Here is a 20,591-nt window from a genome sequence, read left to right on the forward strand (position 1 = left end):
CTACTGCGCCCAGAGTATTTACGAAAGTTCTGGCTCCAGTGATAGCTTTCTTCAGGCTGAAAGGAATACAAATCTATCCTTATTTGGACGATTGCCTGATTCTGGCTCAAGGAAGGGAAGAGCTTCTTCGTCATTTGGAATATGTGATAGCAGTGCTAAGATGCCTGGGGTATTCTGTGAACGAAATAAAGTCCAGTCTAGTACCCTCTCAAGACATGTGCTTTCTGGGTGTAAGACTGAATACAGCATCCCAGATGGCCTTTCTAACCCCGGACAAACAAAAGAATCTTTCCCTTTACTTCCATCATCTATCTCTTCAGTCCGGGCTGACTGCAAGGACAGTCCTTCAAGCCTTAGGGTTCATGGCATCTTGTATTCTGGTGCTTCCCAATGCCAAACTGCATATGAGGAAGTTGCAATGGTATCTCAAGAATGTATGGACACAGCACTGCCAGGATCTGGACACTGTCATTCCAATAATACCTTGCATTCAAAAGGATTTTTTGTGGTGGGCTCAGGAATGTCACCTAAACAAGGGACTCTCTGTGACCCGGCCAGAGGCGAGTCAAATTTTAACGACAGATGCCTCGGACAAAGCTTGGGGAGCTCATCTAAACGGAAAGTGGATACAAGACAAGTGGCCTGTCAGACTACAGCATCTACATATCAACTTGAAGGAGATGTTAGCAGTCCAGTTTGCATTAATAGCTTTCAAGGATTTACTTCTTCCAGGGCAGGTGTTGATTCTAACAGACAACACAACTGTCATGTGGTACATCAACAAGCAAGGGGAACACATTCTTATCCTCTATGCAGGCAAGCAATGATTTTGTGGGAGACTGCTCTCAGTTTACAACTAAGTCTTCAGGCAAGGTTTCTGCCAGGAGCACAGAACTCCTTAGCAGATGTGTTAAGCAGACAAATCATGGATCCCCACGAGTGGAAACTGGATCTTCATGTATTTCAGAAATTGACAGTGTCCTGGGGAACTCCAGACATAGATCTGTTCGCTTCTCCTCTAAACCATCAGCTGCCAAGGTTTTGCACAAAGAGGTTTCATCCCACAGCCTGGAAAGTGGATGCTCTTTCTTTCAGTTGGAAAAATCTTCATGTGTATGCCTTTCCACCTCTGCCTCTCCTCCCAAAGGTACTTCTGAAGGTCAGACAGGACAAGCCAAGGATGATTTTGATAGCTCCAGATTGGCCTCGCAGCACTGGTACCCATTACTGAGAAGTCTAGTGCGGAAGCCTCCATGGCCTTTGCCTTTGATTCCACATCTGTTGTCCCAGGAGGACAGTCGTTTGCTCAATGTCAAACTTCACTCTCTTCATCTAACAGCCTGGCATATTCTGTTTTAAACCATAGAGGGTCTCAACTTCCACAACAAGTTTTGAATGTGATTTTGGAAGCTAGAAGGCCTAGTACAAGGAAAGTGTACGCAGATAAATGGAAGAGATTTTTGTTTTGGAGTGCAGCTAAGGATTTGGATGTTTCTGAGCCTGATTTAAGTGTGGCTCTTCAATATCTTACTGAGTTATTAGACAAAGGTTTGTCCTTCTCTTCTATTAAGATTCATGCTGCAGCAATTTCAGCTCACTACGACTGTGACCCACCATTGTTTTCTCATCCTTTGTTCAAGCAATTTCTTAGGGGGGCAAAGAATATAAGACTCCCACAAAGGGCTCCTACTCCTGCTTGGGATCTCAATTTTGTGTTGGAGAAACTCACTCTACAACCTTTTGAGCCTGCAGCTACTGCTGAGTTGAAATATTTGTCATGGAAGGCTGCTTTTTTGTTGGCCATTACCTCTGCAAGAAGGGTTTCTGAATTGCAGGCCCTTATGGCAGTTGAGCCTTTCTTAATTTTCCATAAGGATAGGGTATCTTTACGTACTAATCCTTCCTTTATGCCTAAAGTGGTTTCTAGTGTGGCTTTAAACCAAACTATTCATTTGCCTACTTTTTACGCAAATCCCCAAAATAAAGGGGAAAAGATTTTGCACGCTTTAGATGTACACAGGCAGTTGCGATATTATTTGGACAGAACTAAAGGGTTCAGGCAATCTCAGCAGTTATTAGTTTCTTTTGCTTTGTGCTCTCAGGGCAAGCCCGTGTCAAAACAAACTATTTCTAAGTGGATTGGATTTTGCATTGCTTTCTGTTATTCCCATCATGGCAAAGAGATTCCAGCTGGGATTAGGCCTCATTCCACTAGGGCTACTGCCACTTCAACAGCTTTTTTGAGGGGGGTGGCAACTAAGGATATTTTGGAGGCAGCCACTTGGAGTTCAGTGCATACCTTCTCTAGGCATTACCACCTTCCATTGTACTCTAAATCCAGGGCTGGGTTTGCCACTGCTGTGTTGCAGGGCATTCTGGCAGCTCCTGCTTCATTATAGTTTAGCCATCCTCCCTTACCTCTGCTTTGGGATTCTACCCAAGTGTTAGGACTGCAGCAATGTGAGATGAAGAACATAGTACAGTTTTGTACCTACCATAAATGTAGATGTTCGAAGATCCACATTGCTGCAGTCCAATTTACCCTCCCTCCTTCCCCTCTGTAGTTTGAGGTGGTTGTGTGGGTTGGGTTATCCATCTGAGGTATATTGTGTTTATTGTATATATTGTATTTATTGTACATATTCTTGGTGTTAGGCTGGTTGGTTGTTTAGCTGTTGCCTATGGGTTTTGACCTTTTTCTTTAGGGTCTTCTGACATCTGGGGCAAGAAAAGACTGAGGATATGACGTCGGTCATGCGCATTTGTACCCTGACGTTCTGATGTCAGTCAAATGCGCCCTGACCGACGTCAGCCTTATACTCTGATATTCGGGCCGACCGAGGGACAGCGGACTACCCAAGTGTTAGGACTGCAGCAATGTGGATCTTCGAACATCTACATTTATGGTAGGTACAAAACTGTACTTTCCTCCTTCCCAGGTGCGGAAAGGATTTTATACATGGATGTTCCTAGTCCCAAAGAAATAAGTTGCTTGAAGACCATTTCTGGATCTTTCTTTCCTAAACCTGTTTGTGATAGTTCCCAAATTAAAAATGATGTCACTTCACAACTCGTTACCTCTTCTTCTTTCAAGTTTTCTGGTAAATCTAGATTTAAAAGATGCTTATCATCACATTCCTATTCATCCAGAATTCAGGCATATCTTAAGGTTTTATGTGTCTGGATCACTTTATCAATTCTCTGCCTTGCCCATTGGAATATCCACTGCACCAAGAGTGTTCAAAAAGGGTCCAGCTCCAAGTTATAGCTCATTGCAAGCTACAAATATCCACATTGTAACATATATACACAAGTTGTCTTTGCAGAATCTTTTTCAAAATGTCAGGAATCTCTCTTCTGGGTGACAGATCTCTTTCACAAGCTAGGATTCCAAGAGAACATTCAACAGTCTTTCTTGACACCCTCAGACAGGATTGTATTCCTGGGATGTCAACTAGACACCTCAATTCAAAGAGGTTTTCTTCCACAGGAAAAAATATCTTTATTTAGATCTAAGTTTTTCAACACAGTGTTAGTCACTGCTAGGGAATACCTCAGGATTTTGGGTCTCATGGCACTATGATTCTCATGATAACCCTGACAAGTCTCCATATGAGAAAGAAACAGTGGTATCTGAAATCTCATTGTTCCTAGCATCAATGCCCTTTATCTTTTCAGATACAAGTACTGGGGGTTGTCAGAAGAGAAATCACTTTGTGGAGTCAACAGATATCCTTAAATTAATGCCACCCCCCTTTTCCCTCCCTTCTTCAAAACAATATCAAGCTGATTCTTGCCCTTATCAAAGCACTCAATTCTCTGAACTATCTTTGCTCACTGAGACATCTTCAAGAGGTTACAGACATTACTATAGTGATATGGTACATCAATAAGCAAGGGGAATCAAGTTGTATCTCCATTTGCAGATTAGCCATATTAGCTTTTGATATAAGTTCACAACACAGACTCACTCTACAGGCATCCTATATTCTGTTAGAGCAAAATTGCATGGCAAACAAACAGAGCAAGATGGGGTCTTCCAATAATTGATCCATCTGTGGGGATTTCCTCAACTAGTCTTCTTTGCCTCCTCTCTGAACAATCAACCGACAAAATTCTGTGCCAGGGCTCCATGCAAGAAGGCCTGGAAAGACAGATGCCTTTTCATTTCTTAGGACAGGAATGCTCATGTATGCCTTTCCAACCTTTCCATTAATATCCAGGGTACTTCTGAAGATTCAGAAGGAATTCCCAAAGTTCATTGCGGTGATTCATTTCTGGTCCAGGCAACCGTGGTTTTCCCTTCTTCTGGAAATAGCCAGGGGCAATTACCACAAGCTTCTTCACAGAATGGATCTATTCACACAAGAACAGGGGTGTTTGACACACCCCAACATCAATCATCTTCAACTGACTGAAGAGTCTTAATTCCTTTTAGCCAGTTGTTTTCTGAGAACATGCAGTGGGTAGTAATGGAGGCCTGAAATCCTGCTACTAGAAAATCATATATTAGCAAATGAAAAAGATTTTCTAGTTGGCGAAAACAACATAACCAGCACCCACTGTGTGATTTACTATCCTATGGCCTTTCTTATTCCTCTGTCAGGGATTATTTATCGGCCATTTTGGCATGTCTGCCCATGGATTCTCCTCTTATGAGACAGCTGCATTTCAAAATGTCCTTGAAGGAGGTTTTGCTTAGGAGGCTTCCAAGTAAACTGGTGATCTTAATTTTGTGTTAGAGAAACTAACTCTTTGCTCCATTTGAGCCAGCAAATCTGGCTGACTTGAGGTTCATAACATGGGAAACAGTTTTATTGATTGCTCTGACTTTTGCAAATGTTTATCTGAATTGCAAGCACTTAGACTGAGTCAACCTTACCTCATTTTCTACAAGGACAGGGTTTCTTTGAGAACTAATCTTTAGTTTATGCCTAAAGTGGTATCCGAGTTTACTTTAAGTCAAACTATCCATCTCCTCATTTTCTTTCCTGAACCTAAAAATGAGGGAGAAAGGATACTTCATACTTTGGATGCCAACAGGCAACTCAGATACTCTCCTGACAGAAGTAAATCTTTTAGAACATCAGATCAATTGTTCATTTCATATAAAGATAAGAAGAATAGACAACCAGTGCCAAAACAGACTATTTCCAAATGGTTGTCTAAATCTATTATCTTTTGTTATACTCAGCAAGACATATCTGTTCCAGGCAGGGTCAAGGCCCAGTCCACAAGGACCTTGGCTTCTTATATGGCTTTTTTGAAAATGGTTGGATTATAGTAGTCTAAAAGCTGCTACTTGGCCCTCTGTTCATACTTTTACAAAGCACTATAAGCTGGATTTCTTCTCTAGGTCTTGATCATGCTTTGCTAGGACAATTCCTCAGGGGCTCCTGGACTCTTCTCCTTCCTCCTTCCAAATAAAGTTAGCTTTGGTAATCTACCCATATAGGTAAGGCTACTGCAGCAGTGATCGATAAAAAAAAAAAAGATTACAGTTGTGTAAGTTGAAATTACCATGACAGTAGCTGTTTGAATGATTACTGCTGTAGTAGCCACTCACTCTCTCCTCCCCCATAGTTTTTGGTGTGTTTTTTATGCCAGGGGGTGGTCTTTTTTTTTTTTTTGTTATTCCTAGCCTTGTGCTTTCAGGGCTCAGCATCCCTCTCTTTACTGTCAGGGCTTCTCAACAAAACTTTCCTTTTAATCAGCTCAGCTCAAGATGCTTGATAGTTTGGGTGCATGGAAGGTGCCCTGAAGCTTTGGAAGCTGGCTGTTATATCCTTGGCAGGATATAACCCATATAGCTAAGGCTATTGCAGCAGTGATCATTTGACTATCTGCTGTTATGGTAAGTTCAATTTACACAATTGTACTTTATTCATATGTACCTACAGCACATAGATAGAAATATAGGAACATGAGAGCAATGCTAAACAAATTTTCATGGGGTTCATAAGATGCCTAGCCATATACACCTTTAAGCAAATGTACGTAAAAGTTTTTGCCACCAATGTTCACACACTTAATAGTGCTCACCACCAAAACTAAGCAGGGCTTATTATTATAACGTTGGTGTAAATTGGAGTCTACTTATCCGCTCATCAAGAGTATCCTTAAAGTCAGTCAATTTAGTACTTTGTTTGACTTGTAGTACTAATTTATTCCACAAGCTGGGAACACATTGAGTTGGGAATCTATCACTCCAAAGAGTCTTGTTGATTTACTGGTGTAGATTTAGGTCTCTACTGCAGGTATTCATAGATGCTCTGGTTTTGTGAAGAAATAGGATGTCAAATAGGAGTGGGACTTTTATGGATCAAAAAACGAGATTCAGGTTTCCTTAGAGCAGCCTGTAAGCTACAAGGTATAGGGGCAGTTGTGCTAATCTGTTGTGATAGTTTAAGGATTTAAGGCTTCTTATTTTCTTGTTTAGAAATATCTGAGGTCTTTCTAGTTCAGATGTATGATTGGATTTGAACTTATCATAGGGGATATTGTATCTGATAATGGTCATATGAGGGAGGAGTATAGTAGTAGATTGGCTTCTTTTGACCAAAACATGATGATAAAATAAGAGATAAGTAATTGTTCACATAAGTACCCAGGTCTCTTGTCACCATATCTATCAAATGATGAGTGCCATTTATAACAATCTAGGTGGGAGCAGCTTTTTTGAAAAGTACTGCCATGTTGCACTCTTTTACATTTAGTTTGAGATCGTTTTTAGTACACTAGATATGTGCATATTAAAAGTTTTGCTGAAGCTGTTTAGTGTGAGTGGAAAAGTGGATGAAAGGGCCCAGGTTGCAGTCATCAGCAAGCTTGGTCAACCACACTTTTGAAATATTGATTTGGAAGTCTGCAAAATAATATTAAACTGGACAAGGCCCAGCTCTTATTCCTGTGGTACCCCAGTTGCTATAGTTTTACATTCAGATACATGGAAAATATTAAAGCAAGTTAACAGCTTCAAGTCTCTGGGGAGGAACATGCTGAGGAGAAGGGAAGTCTTTATGAGGAGGTCAAACCTAGAATCAGACCGGGTGCAACCAACTGGCACAGAAGGTTATGGATAGTATCTGACAGCAGAAAGCCAATGTGGATGAAAAGTAATTTTTCTGTAAACAGTAGTGCAACCAGTACTACTGTATGGTACAGAAACTGAGGTGAAGAATACTGCGCAATAGAGGAAGCTAGAGTTGATGGATACGAAGTGGTGAGATGGATGGTAGGATGCACACTTTGTAACAGATGTAGGGAAGAAGACATCAGAGCAAAATTCAAAGTAGTTCCAGTTGCAGAGGTCAAAGATAACAGATGCTGATGGTTCAGGCTCATGTGCAAGAAAGCTGAAGATGATTTGATGAAGAAGATTTAAGATATTTTTTGTGTTGTTATAAACTACTGCTTGTTTGTAATAGTTTCATTACATACAGCAACAATAATAAGTGAAAACTTTTTCATTTCATGTTCTGTTTTTAAGTTCATTTTAACAGTCATTATCTGCTTTAGATACAGTCTTTAAGCCTATATCAGTAATTCCAGTACAAAGCTGCACTCATACCTCTCAACTGTACAGGTTTTCTCAGAATCTCCAGATTTTTGCCTCATATGTTTGGTCTATTCTTCATAAATTTTAGGTTTTCTGGAAAATGATTAGCAAATAATGACGGCCATTTAAGATTCAGACTTCATATCCTTCAAAATATTCACTCTAATAAAAAGATTGGTATTCTATCAACTTTCTCTAAGTTTAGTTTATAAGTTTATATGAACAATATTTAACATTTGTCCCTATTTTTGTCCCTTTGTCCCCCATTATTTATTTATGGCTTTGTCCAGATTTTTTGCTCTAAGAGGTTGAGAGGTATGGCTACCCTACATGTTATCTTTTAAGTAAACTATTGGTATTAAAACCCAGTTTCTTTCTTGTGCAGTGATTGTGTGTCAAGCTAGTTTAGGATTTATGTTGTTGGTCGTCCCTTATAATAATTTGACAACATAATTCCCTCCCTGTTCTCATTTATTGGCTGTTGACAATAAGAATATAAATATCATTTTGCAGTCTCATGCCCTTAAGTATTCACCAGGCTAAGACACCTCTTGATAAAATTACCGAATATTGAATGTACTGGTACTGCTTACACTGTTTATGGATTTATTTATTATTTATTTATTTATATTTAGTTGAGTTTAAATTTGTGAGTTGCCTTACACTGGCCTGTATAGCTGCAAACACTTTAAATTATTTTTCCTTATAAAAGACTACATTATAAAACTCCACAGTACCTAGTTGCACAAAGATAAACTGGCTTTCACACTGTGAAGCACAGTGCAGCAAGTAAAAGTAATAGCCTAGCAATCAGCCACTAACCTCTTTTGTACCCTCCACCAGTAATAAATCACTAGTTAAGAATTTATAAACATGGATTTGCACATTTCTACTATCTCTGCAGCCAACCTGGTGGATTTGGGCATCCTGAGATAAGGTAACAATTGTGTCATGTTTACTGACAAAGACATAGTTCTAAAGCAAACTGATGCAGTCATGTGAGAGATGTATTTACACAATGTCACTGAAAGCAACACTCTCACTCACCAGCACAAACAACACCAAACATTCCAGAAAAATATACACTGTGCAAACTACTTATAGTATGGACTAGACATATGGATCCACCTTTGCTGAGGTTCTTAAATGTAATCTTCCACAACCTCAAAGGCCTCCCAGATGTATCACACAAAGCAATATTCAACAACTTCTACAGCACTCTGCTAGGACAACAAACACACACACAGACATATACAGCATATTTGCAAGGTGTCTCAGCCTGTAAGCCCATAAGGCAGATTATCACACAGTATTTTAGTCATAGGAGATTCGATTATGAGACACACAGATGTCCCACTCAACAGACTAAGCAGGAGGCAGTCACGCTCACCTGCCTGTCAGGGTCAGGATCTGCCAGATCATGCGTGCATTTAAGTCATTGTATTGCAAGTACCAATATGACTCTGTCATAGTCCATGTGGCTGTACATGACATAAAACTTACTTCCTTGGACTGTATAAAGAAAGACATGATAGAGCTCTTGGACTATGTGACCCAGGGCAGTACATGTCTAGCATTAAGCAGCATTCTTCCTTCTCCAAGAATGATGTCACCGTACCAACAGAAGGCATTTGACTTTAAAAATTGGGCTTCGTTTTTGGTGTCACTCCAAAGGAATACAATATCTGTCTACCTTGGAGGATTTAGTAGATAGACCATGCTGCTTTGAAAGGGATGATCTGAACTAATCCCACCCTAAGTTTTCAAATTTCGGCTAAAACTTTGTCCACCCTCATAGTGCCTTTTTAATGTTGTGCTAAACTGATAAACCTATGGACATACCTAAACTAATTTAGAATAATCTAAAGGTGTTACTGCCAGGAATCTGAGCACGAAACACTAATCCCAGCTAGCTCTACCCATCCCAGAGAATGCTGTCATCTGTGCAGGTACTGTGACTTGGTTGAAAGCTGCAGATAAAACTCTGGTATTGCAAGGCTATAATGCTTTCTGCACATTTAGACCAGCTACTTCACAGTTAGGGTCTAAAGGTGGAGGAGTCTCAATTTATGTTAAACATGAAGCCACCTCAAGGTTGATCAAACAGTATGACACACTTGAGCTTCCCAATGTCCAGCTTGCCAGAAGTAAAGTACCATACTATATCCTTGCAAGCTATAGGTCCCTCGTCATCACATAGGAATCCCATACCACATACATGACAAACTGCAGACACTCCTCATTCAACCCAACACAATACTCATGCGTGACATTAACTACCCCAGCATTAACTTGGAAGCATACATGACCTCAAACATGCAGGTCTAGAGATTCCTGGACTTTGCTAACACAAACACCCAGGAACAGTTAGTCTGCACACACATGAGGGGCACATGTATCCTTGACCTGGTCCTCACAAAACATGGAGGAATGATGAGCTGTCTCCTTTGAAAATAAATATTAAGCCATGTACCTCAGTTAACCCGAAGACATTTAAAAAATATTCCAAAGTTAACTACCTCCTACTATGTCACTGTCTAGCAACATTACAAGGCCCCATCCAGCTATAAGAGCACTGCCTATCTGGAATTGTTCATAGCAACCCTGTTGCTTCATAGTGACAGCTGTTTCTACACAAAATAAATACAGTGCAACCTCTAAAAATAAACCACCCTGATGGAATCTCAGTATCAATAGGTTGTATGACAAAAGAAAGAAAATGATGTGCAAAAACAGGAAAGGTGTTGCCCAGCAAGGTACAAACTCCTTCAGCAATCTGAGCAAGCAATTCAGGGGAATGACCAAGTCCATCAAAGCCAAATATGAGATAAAAATAGCCTTACATGCTAATGGCAAAGATAAGGCTTTCTTCAGCTATGTCTGCAACATTAAAGGTATCAATAATGTGCCAGACTAATAGTGACTGGAACCACATGTACAGGATATGGCAAATCTTCTGGTCAATAAGTTTAGCTCACATTTTACACCCGTATCACCATCAGTCATCCCCAGGAAATGCCCCCACTATTTCTCCACAGACTATCTCTAAGGAGCAGGTCCTCATTGTGCTCTGTAAGGCCAAGAACACTGCTTTACAACATTGCTAATATCCAACGGTGTCTTATAGCATGATAAATTACCTTTCAGGGCCACTAGAATCTCAGTTTAACCACAGCCTCCAGACAGGACTCATAGCAGACAAATGGAAGCTGCAATTGTTACCCCTTTATACAAAGAGGGTGGGGTCTTTCCATTGACCCTGCGAACTACAGACCCATAAATCTGACTAGTCTCATATGCAAGGGCATGGAAAGAATTATCATGGGTCAGATAAACAGTTTCATAGCTACAGACACTGGAACCTACCCAGTTCTGTTTTGTCAAAGGCAGGTTGCCCAATTAACCCAATGGACTTCTTTGAGAAGGTCACTAAGGCTATGGATGAGGATAAGACAGTACACATTGCCTACCTCCACCTGCCCAAGGTGTTCAACACAATACCCCCCATCTGGCATTGTAGATAAACTTATAAAATTAGGTGTACTCCATATGTTGCCCAAGGTATAGCAGCTGGCACACTGACAGGATAGAAGTTAGGATAGGGAAATTCATCTACATGAATAGGCCAGTTATAAGCATAGCCCACAGGGATCTGAACTGTGGCCTCTCCTTTTTGGCATCTACTTCTCTGAAACAAATGTCAAAGTCTTCTGGCTGACAATGTCTGCAGATGACTGGAAACTATGCATGGTTATTGAATCCCATAGGGATACAGTTACCCTTCAAGATGGTCTGATGCAGACAAACAACTGGTGCCAGTACCATGGACTAAAACTTAATGAAATAAATGTGCAATAATACCCTTTAGAAAGGAAACCATCTATGGAAAGTACCATATTGATAATATACCCTAACAGTAGACCATATAGTCATAGATCTGAGAATGCAGATTGACAGTAACCTGATCTTTGATCACCATATGTCTATTATGGTGAGGAAATGTGATGAGACAATCCTTCTAAGCTGCAAATCTTATAAGTAAGGGCATCTTAACTAGGAATAATTAGGTCATTACTGTGCTGTACTCAGCTCTCTTCAGACAAATCCTTGAGTACAACACACCAGTCAGCATGTACCTGACCAGGTACATGCAACAGCTTGAAAGACTACAGAGATTCTTCTCAAAAAAGAATACAAGAAGTTAACAAGTCATATGCAGACTATCTCAAATCATTATCCTTTACTTGGTCTCCTACAGACTGCTGCATGGCAATTTATGCCTAGCCTATAAGGCATCCTCTGATCACCCACTCACTGGCTTGTTGCACAGCTGCAAAACAAACATCAGAAATACCCATTCTAAGGCCCTAAACCTCATCTGCAACAGAAACAGGACATGTTGGAGGGACAGGTATATGTGTCAAAGATTACCCCTTCTTTGGAACAGGCATCCCATCCATTTGAAGCAAAGCTCATCCCTAAGCCTACCCAAATATAACTTGGACCAATGGATGGGATATTGGTAATTTACCCCTGGTTTGGTTTGTATGTTTCTAGTGGACAGGTACAGCCTATGAACATTTGATGCATATCAGTAAAATTCCTTTGGGTATTGACACGTCTGCAACATTTTCATAAATTTGAAGTAAGCTTGTCTAGGCTTAAAATGGCTCTTGGGCTGAAAGCCTAGTAATCACTTATGAAACTATGAGAGACAGAAAGATAGCAGGAGGAAACAAAGGCATCCAACCAAGCAATTAATGGATTGTGTGAGAGAAGACCTGTGTCATTCAGGCATTACTGCCAAAGAAGGTAGGATAGTGGCAACGAATCTATAGAGATGCTGATAGTCAATGTGACACACTGACCCCATGGAGAAAAATAGGGGAATGGGGGGGGGTAATGATGATGATGACAATGGGATAGCACTAACAATGCTCACAGCTTGGGATTGGTTGTAAAGTCAGTTTGCAATTCATTTTATGATAAAACAGTATGGCCACATAAACATGATGCAATGAGTGACCACCGTCCACAGCCTCCATATCCTTTTCAAAGAAGCTTACTAGTTTCTAGTAAACAGGACCTATCATTACAAAAAAAATAATTGTATGTAAAGAGGCAGAAATATATAATTTGAATAAGATTGTGCAACAAAACTTTATAGATTTAGGATACTTTTGCTGGAAATGTTTACAGAAATATTTTTTATACACATCTAAACTACAAAAAAATGTTTCCTGGCATACATTAGAAGTACTGGAGATGTGGAGATAGAATTGCAAGTGACTAGAAAATATATATTTTATTTTTATGCAAAAAATATAATTCTATAACCAAGAAAAAGAAAAGTTAATCAAACCAATAGTGGGGCAGTAGTGCTCTTTAAGAGTAATGGATATATGTTTCAATTATGTTGACCACCCCTCACTTCGGAGGGCCAAGGAAGGCCCTTATCTCTCTTATTTTATTAGTGGTGAAAAAGGAACTGATGAAAAAAGTTGAAGAATCAAGATCCACTAATGGTTCAGGATATCAGAGCACTAATGAAGTAAATTAAGAAAACAAACTAGATGTTGTGAAGTCACCACCAGGTACACTATAGAAAATAAAATTGGGGGCAATTGGTAAAGGCTACAGAAGAAGTTATGTTAGTAATGAAGATATGAATAGTTGAGGTTTGATAAGAACTGAACTTCATTGCACCCAGACGACACTAGTTTGAACATTAAATAAATATGCTTCCTAAGAATAAGTGGTTTGGGAGGAGATGTTGCTGCATCCAAACTGGTCAGATTTTTGTTGTAAATATAACATAAGATAATAATTTATAATAAATTGAGACAGCTATTGGAGGGCTTTAGATGCATCATGCAAGAGGACTGCATACCTGTGTATAATGTATTTAAAAATTAATAAAGCTGCACAAGTTGAACAAAATAATTGATATCTAGATCAGCTAAGTTTTCATCCAGATCAGTTAAGTTTTCTGTGTCTGAAGAAATAAGATTTGCTGTAATACATTTCGTGGCTTTGCATATAAGGCTGGTGCGGTTGATGGGCCTATGATCAACTAGTATGTAGAGGGCCTACCCCTGTGTAGTGGAGACACAGTGGCTGTTCTCCAGGCATACAATACAAACTCTGAGGATGGGCGGATAGACAAAGGCTGAAAAGTTTAAGCAGAGTTTTGGAAAGTACATACTTGGCATTGAAAAGAATGCAGCTTGGTATGTTGTCTGTTCCCATGGAAGTATGTTTTAAACCTTTCACAGTGTTTCTAAGACTTGTTTAAAGGTGACTTCTGTGGAAACTAAATTTTCATGGATATCAGAGTGCAACAATTTAAGTAAGTATGGTAGAGGCAACACTAAATCTACTCACTAGAAGATTGGTTATACCATTAGAATCAAAATATCTGACATGATGGATGAGCTCAGTGGTGATTCATCAGTGTGGAAAGAAAGATTTGCAGTTTGCTTTGGAATCTGTAATGATCATAGGGGCATACTTTGCTTTGCATTTTCTAATAATGGCCTCACATTTCTTGCCTGCATGTTTCAGAAAGGTTGAGATATAAGTAGATTGTGATCTTGTGCAACTGCTCATTAGTTTAATTTTTTGCTATACAGTTTATTAATATGAGCGTTCCACCAAAGAAGTTTACTCCTCAATTTGCCATTATGTTTAAGTCAGATGTGTACTGACTTTTATGCAGCTGTTACTAATAGAAATTAGAAGTGAATGTGTCAGCCCTCTCAGCCGAGTTCATTTGAGAGGATTTGGGGGAATTTTGTGTGTCTTCTGAAAGCTGAATTAGATTTGCTCTGCAGAAATCCATAGACCAGTTAATTTTGTGGTGGGATGGTACCACCAGGCTTGACAGAGAAGATGACTGACTTTTGGTCAGATTTAAGTAGGGATAAGGAGATGAGTGAATACTGGCAGAGGCTGGGTTATTAAAGGCCAGGTCAATTATATTAAAGCATCTATTATGTAGTTTTAGAATCTGCTCCACAACAATGGCTTGGACAAAGTCTAAGAAATGTTGAGTATATAAATTTTTAGTGATATAAGTGTGCAAGTTAATCTTTGAGTAGTTGAAGTCCCCTAACAATAAGGTACTTGGTAAATTATGAAGAATTTTACATACCCTCCATCCCTTGCCTTGTCTGTAATTCCTAAACCACTTGTACCATGGCACCTTGAAAAAGTGTGCCATGTATCAATGACTAACATTTTTTGCACTTTGTACTGTATGACTATTACCATTCCCCATCTTCCTGTGGTTGGAGCTTCCTGTTTGAGAATGTCCAAGATGGAGGATGGCTTCCTAATGGAGAAGCCTGACAACTTCCCAGATAGTGAAAATTTTCCAGAAAAGAATGTGGAAACCGAGGTTTCTGAAGCACCTATTATAAAATAAGAAGAGGATAAAGAGACCAGTACCGTAATATACTGGATTAGCCATTTTAAAAATGGCAGAAGAAGAAGAAGAGAAAATTGCAGTGCACCAAGTGAAGGATTTTTGAGAAGAAACTGCAGTGGAGAAGGAGAATGTTCTTTCTACAAATAGTGCGCAGCTCAGTATGGCTCAGCTGCGTAAGGTTCTCTTATCTGCATATGACTCACTATTTAATGCTAACCAGGTGAAAGAATCAGAAGGATGTAATTTTGATAAACATCACAAGTGCTGCTGAGATTCTGAAAGCTGGTGTGCTGCTGTTGTAAGAGATCCATGAGTGTAAACTATCATAATGTGGTTCATATGTAATTTATGGGCTTGTTACTGAAACTCCTGATAGATTGTTTGCAAATAAACTACTGGTTAAGGACAGGCGTTGCAGTTCAGAAAGTGGCTAGAGAATAGACATATGAAATCAGTTTTTGAAAAAAGGTCATCTTGAGCACCTTCCAAGAATATTATAGTAAGCAAGAAAGTAATTAACTATGTCAGGATTCTGATATAAATGTGATATGTGGCAACTTCATAAAAAGCACAACTAATTTGCTTGTAAAATAAGAAGTTCTGATTGGAAATATACAACACTGCTATCAGATAATTGTGGAATACTGAAGGATCATAAACTGTTTTCTTGACAAAGAGGGATACTAGAATGTTAGCTAAAGGAAAGCAATTAAATGATGAATAAATATATCATCTTTAAAATTCTGAGAGGGGTTTTTCATCTGGTTTGAATAGAAGGTCCAATATGTAAAGGCACAACAGTCCATTCAGACAACTTAGTACCCATAAAGTTTGCACAGATTTTCAGGAATTCCTATTAAATGAAGATTGTTCCTGCATTCTCTGTCTTACAGATCAATGACTTTATTTTCCTCATATTGAATTCTGCACTCAGAATTTTGTAATACATTCTGCAACTCCTTATGTTCTGATTCTTGGTGTAGTTGTTGACCAGAATGCTCACTAACCACAGTTTCAATATCTTTTATTCTTGCATTGTAATGAGCGATGCAATCCACAAGTGTATTGTTAATTTTTCATATCTCGACTATTCGTAAGTCCATTTTTCTATCCACAGAATCCATATTGGATAAGCAAGTAGAAGTCTGACACCCGGCTGATAACATTGTAGAACAAGTGTGTTGCTTCTCACATGGGTTTGCAAGTCTGGAATACTTATTAATTCTCCCTTTTTTGAGATGCCTTCCACAAAGTAAGCTCCCCAAGAAGTTGCAGCTGCTCATTAAAATATCACCTAAGAAGCGGTAACAACAGAGTTTGATAGAAAAGATGATTGATTACTAAAAATTGTCAAAGGAGAATCTAATCAGAAGCATTAAGCTGCCACTATGTCAATGACAACACCGGAAGTTGATTCCAAAGAAATTTATATTGCATCTCAGTGTTTCATGATTCATTGTTTAGTGTCTTAGTTAGTACTATTTCTGCAAATCAAAATGTTTTATAGGTGAGTGTTACATGCTTCATGCATAATTGCAAAACATGTGTGTGTGTGTGTGTGTGTGTGTGTGTGTGTGTGTGTGTGTGTGTGTGTGTGTGTGTGTGTGTGTGTGTGTGTGTGTGTGTGTGTGTGTGTGTGTGTGTGTGTGTGTGTGTGTGTGTGTGTGTGTGTGTGTGGCGCAGTGGTGCAGCGGTAGCATTGTCACCTCACAGCAAGAGGTTCTCTGGTTCGATTCTCATCTGGAGTGCTTTCTGTGTGGAGTCTGCATGTCCTGCCTGTGTTCATGTGTGTTTATTCATGTCCCACATTACAAAGACATACGTCTGGAGCATATATATATTTATTTATTAATTTTTAATTTTTTTGATTATTGGATTAGTCCACCTGAACCAAAGGCTACTTTGTATGAAAAAAAACAGGGAGAAAAGTTGCACCCTCACAGCAATGGTGATTTTATGATTGTAACAAACCAAAATAAGCAGCATATAAATAATCATACCATCAGGTTTTGTTAATTTGCATATGTACATTGTCATGCCTATGTATTTTACATGCCATGATGAGTGACTTTGTTACATATCTGCAAAGTAATTAAAAGCCTATGCAATGAATTCTACAACTATAAAATAAAAAAAAGCTTTTATGTCATCCATATATTCATCCATCCATCCATCCATCCATCCATCCATCCATCCATCCAGTAGACCTTTGCTGTGCCTGAATTTTGTTCCATTATTTTTATTTTATGTCATTGCCCTACAGTGCATGCAAATATAATTTCAAAACTAAATTAAGCTGCAAATGCTGACAACTTGTTTATAATTAAGCAATTATACTTGACTCAAATTAATTATAGACAAAGCCGCGTGTATGTCACCTTATCATCATCGCATGTTAAAAATGCTGATATTAAAAAAAAATAATGCAAGAGTTTGCACTGTTGATGATAGGAATAATCATGTTGTACAGAATGCATTAATAAAGGAGGCAATGTAGTTATTAAATGTTAAGATAATTTGATATTTTCCTTTTATTTTCAAACATAATATATTGCATAAATTAACAATGTAGTTTTCTCTGTTTCAGGATCAACAATGAGTGTTATCTTGGATCTCAGGCCTTCTGTATGCATTATCCTATCCACTTGTGTGGTTGTGGTATATACCTTGCTCGGTGGTCTGTATTCTGTGGCATATACTGATGTAATACAGCTTATCTTTATGATCATTTGTATGGTAAGCAACTTAAATTTTTTCAAGCTTCTAAATGTGCATGAGTATCTATCAGACCTACTATAATAATATTTAAACAATTAACCAAGACTCGAAAATATGTGATTTCAGTAGGACAAATTATTCTAGTCTGTAAGTAAAATGTATGATGCTTTTCTTGGGTACAGTATCACATTGCATTATACACAAATACATCCTAAGAATGATGGCTTTCTTCCAGCTGTTTCACTGCACAGAAAAGTCTCATAGTTTCATAGGTATATATTAGTCTAACATCCACTGGGGTCTTTATAAGTCTAGACATGCAACCCAAATGTATCTTATGAGTTATTGTGCATTAGAAGTTATTTTAAGAGGTGTATGTTAGGGCATGATTTAATGGCTGGGCTGCCTCTGTCCATCAGAGACATAGGTGTCAGACCAGGTGTGAAATTACAATTTCCTATCCACTAGTCCAGGTTGCACTACAATAGGATTAGGGAAGGGGTCTGCTTCACATTGACAAGAAGCCTATTCCTGGGAATGGAGATTCTCTGAGATAAATACTTGTCCTTCCAACATATCCTACTTAAGTTGCAAGCAAGATTTAAATTCTTAGATCTAGTAATTTTGGTGCTGTTCATTTTGCAGATATGCAAAAGGTCCATTACAGCAGGCTCCAAGGATGTGTTGTATGCCAGGTATAAGATGGAATTTATAAATTTCCTTTATAAAGTACAAGTGATTTTAGATTTTGTCAAGGGTAAAAGTTTTTAGTAATAAGAAAGATTAATTTGGTCAATTGGAGTGTATAGAAGCATGCATATACCCTTTACATTGTGGCTTTGCATGATTCAGAATGCCAGAGCCTAGGATAATGAAGGGGCCAGTTGTGTGGCTACAAAATTGTGGGTTGCTGGTGATATAGTTGACCCCTACACTTTAAAGTACAGTGAAAGATTTCTGTGTGGGAGGCTATATGTTCTTAGCATAAACTAGGAATGTGTAGTATCATGTTTCATGACAACTGTCACTATTGGCTTTGGCCTAAATATTACTCACGTTATAATGAATCCCTCTGCTTACACAGCGGTAATATAATGATATTCCTGAAACTTCTATTTCCATATTGATAATGTCTGGCAGAAATTAATATTATTTCTCATAAAATACATAAGCCCATTGCAGTTGACTGGTCATTTCTGGGTGTGTTGACTATTATATAATACTTAAAACTATGCTGGGGTCGGGACTGAGATGTTTTACTTTTATGACGTGCAGGAGATTGTACTGAGACAGAGAAGGGATAGATTGCATTATGTTATATTAGAACCATACAGACCTGAGGAAAACTTGGGGGTAGCTAATTATGCTGCATATACTAGCACAGGATATGTGGTGGGAGGTCACAGTATAAATGTTATGTATATGCTGAATATTAGCATGCAGGGATGGCAGGAATGGAATGATATGTCAATAACAGAGCTGTTCGAACTTATTGGGTATCTATTGCCCTTGTTGCACATTCTATCTAGGACAGCAAGCAATAAAATATAGTGAAGTTCTCTATTATGCCATCATGGCAGTATTATGATTTATTCAAGTGAGTTCTTGCTACAGATCTGAATGAATATATTAATTCATTAATTTGATCATGAACTAGTCCTGGGACCCTGTCATGATGCAGACCAAAATTTCAAGTATTAGTATTTACGTTAAGACCATTTGAGAGGTATATAGTTCATTGGTTTTAAAAATGGTATGAAAATCGAACATGTACAATTCATGCCATGTAACAAAACACTAGATATGATTTATATATATGATATCCAATTTCAGTTTGACACAGCTTGTCAAAATACACACTAGACATTATATGCTTACAAGCACCTTAGTCATTATTTATGTAATAATTAACAACTTTCTTGACAAATGTAAGCAATCAGTAATTTTCTCTGACAGTTTCAGTGACTATAATACAGTTATCATCACCTGTTTATTTAAACCACAAAAAAAAAAAAAAATCCATTGACTCTAAAATATATTAGCACTGTCCAGTGTTTTTTTTGCAAACTAAAAGGTGGCGATATGCATACGTTGCATTTGGGTCAAGCCCCCGCAAAAAAGAAAAAAAAAAAACTTTTCTTTTCTCCAAATCCTCTTTCATGAAAAAATAAATAAATAAAATCTTCTCTCTTAATAAGATAACAATTGAAGTCACTTCTCACAGCAAATTATTAAGGATGATAGTGGATAATAATCTTAAAATTTTCAGATCTGTATTACGTCGAACTCACAGGAGTCGAACGTTGCAATATCAAACCGAAATGTTTGAAATCTGAAAATAGCGAAGCCACGGCACACAGATTTTTTTTGGTGGGCAGTTTTCGCAGCTTTGCTATTTTCTCCACTGTGGTGCGATCTTGGAGTTGGTATATTTAAGTATGTTGGGGGTGTGGGGGGGGTGAAGCTCCCCACCTTAGTTTATGTTTAAAGAGTACATGTGTTTTTTTTTTGTACCAGAGCAGCAATTTTTTTCCCCTGGGAGAATAAATCGCTGTTCTGTGTTTTCGTAATCCTTGGGTTTTGAACTTCATGGTTCGATATTACATCGTTCAAACTCCTGTGAGTTCGATGATGTAGTATAGACCCAAAACTTACCTGCATTATCCTTGAGTTAATATAATTGTTTATTTGTGCACTTTTTGAAGGGGTGTGCTAATACCCTTTCTCCTTTCCATCTTTGATTGCACGCACAGTGTAATTAACTAGTTTAGTACTAAACTAACTACCCTTGCAAGCCATTTTAAGCCTAGCCAATTATGCCTTGTGAGACTTAAACCCTGCACCTTGTGTTTGTAAGGCAAACACCTTAGCCATTAAGCCACCCTC

General features: G+C 38.5%; 1 protein-coding gene across 1 annotated transcript in view; it reads left to right on the forward strand.

Annotated features, from left to right (window-relative positions):
* Positions 1-20,591, forward strand: part of LOC122802843 (high-affinity choline transporter 1-like) — a 526,136-nt gene that overhangs the window by 206,153 nt on the left and 299,392 nt on the right. Inside the window, exon 5 of the mRNA XM_044072630.1 lies at positions 17,575-17,723. Within this exon, the coding sequence (XP_043928565.1) occupies positions 17,575-17,723 (149 nt within the window). The remainder of the gene's footprint in view (positions 1-17,574; positions 17,724-20,591) is intronic.

The sequence above is a fragment of the Protopterus annectens genome, chromosome 5.part0 (assembly GCF_019279795.1).
Source record: "Protopterus annectens isolate FY-2018-M chromosome 5.part0, PAN1.0, whole genome shotgun sequence".
NCBI classification, from domain to species: Eukaryota; Metazoa; Chordata; order Ceratodontiformes; family Protopteridae; genus Protopterus; species Protopterus annectens.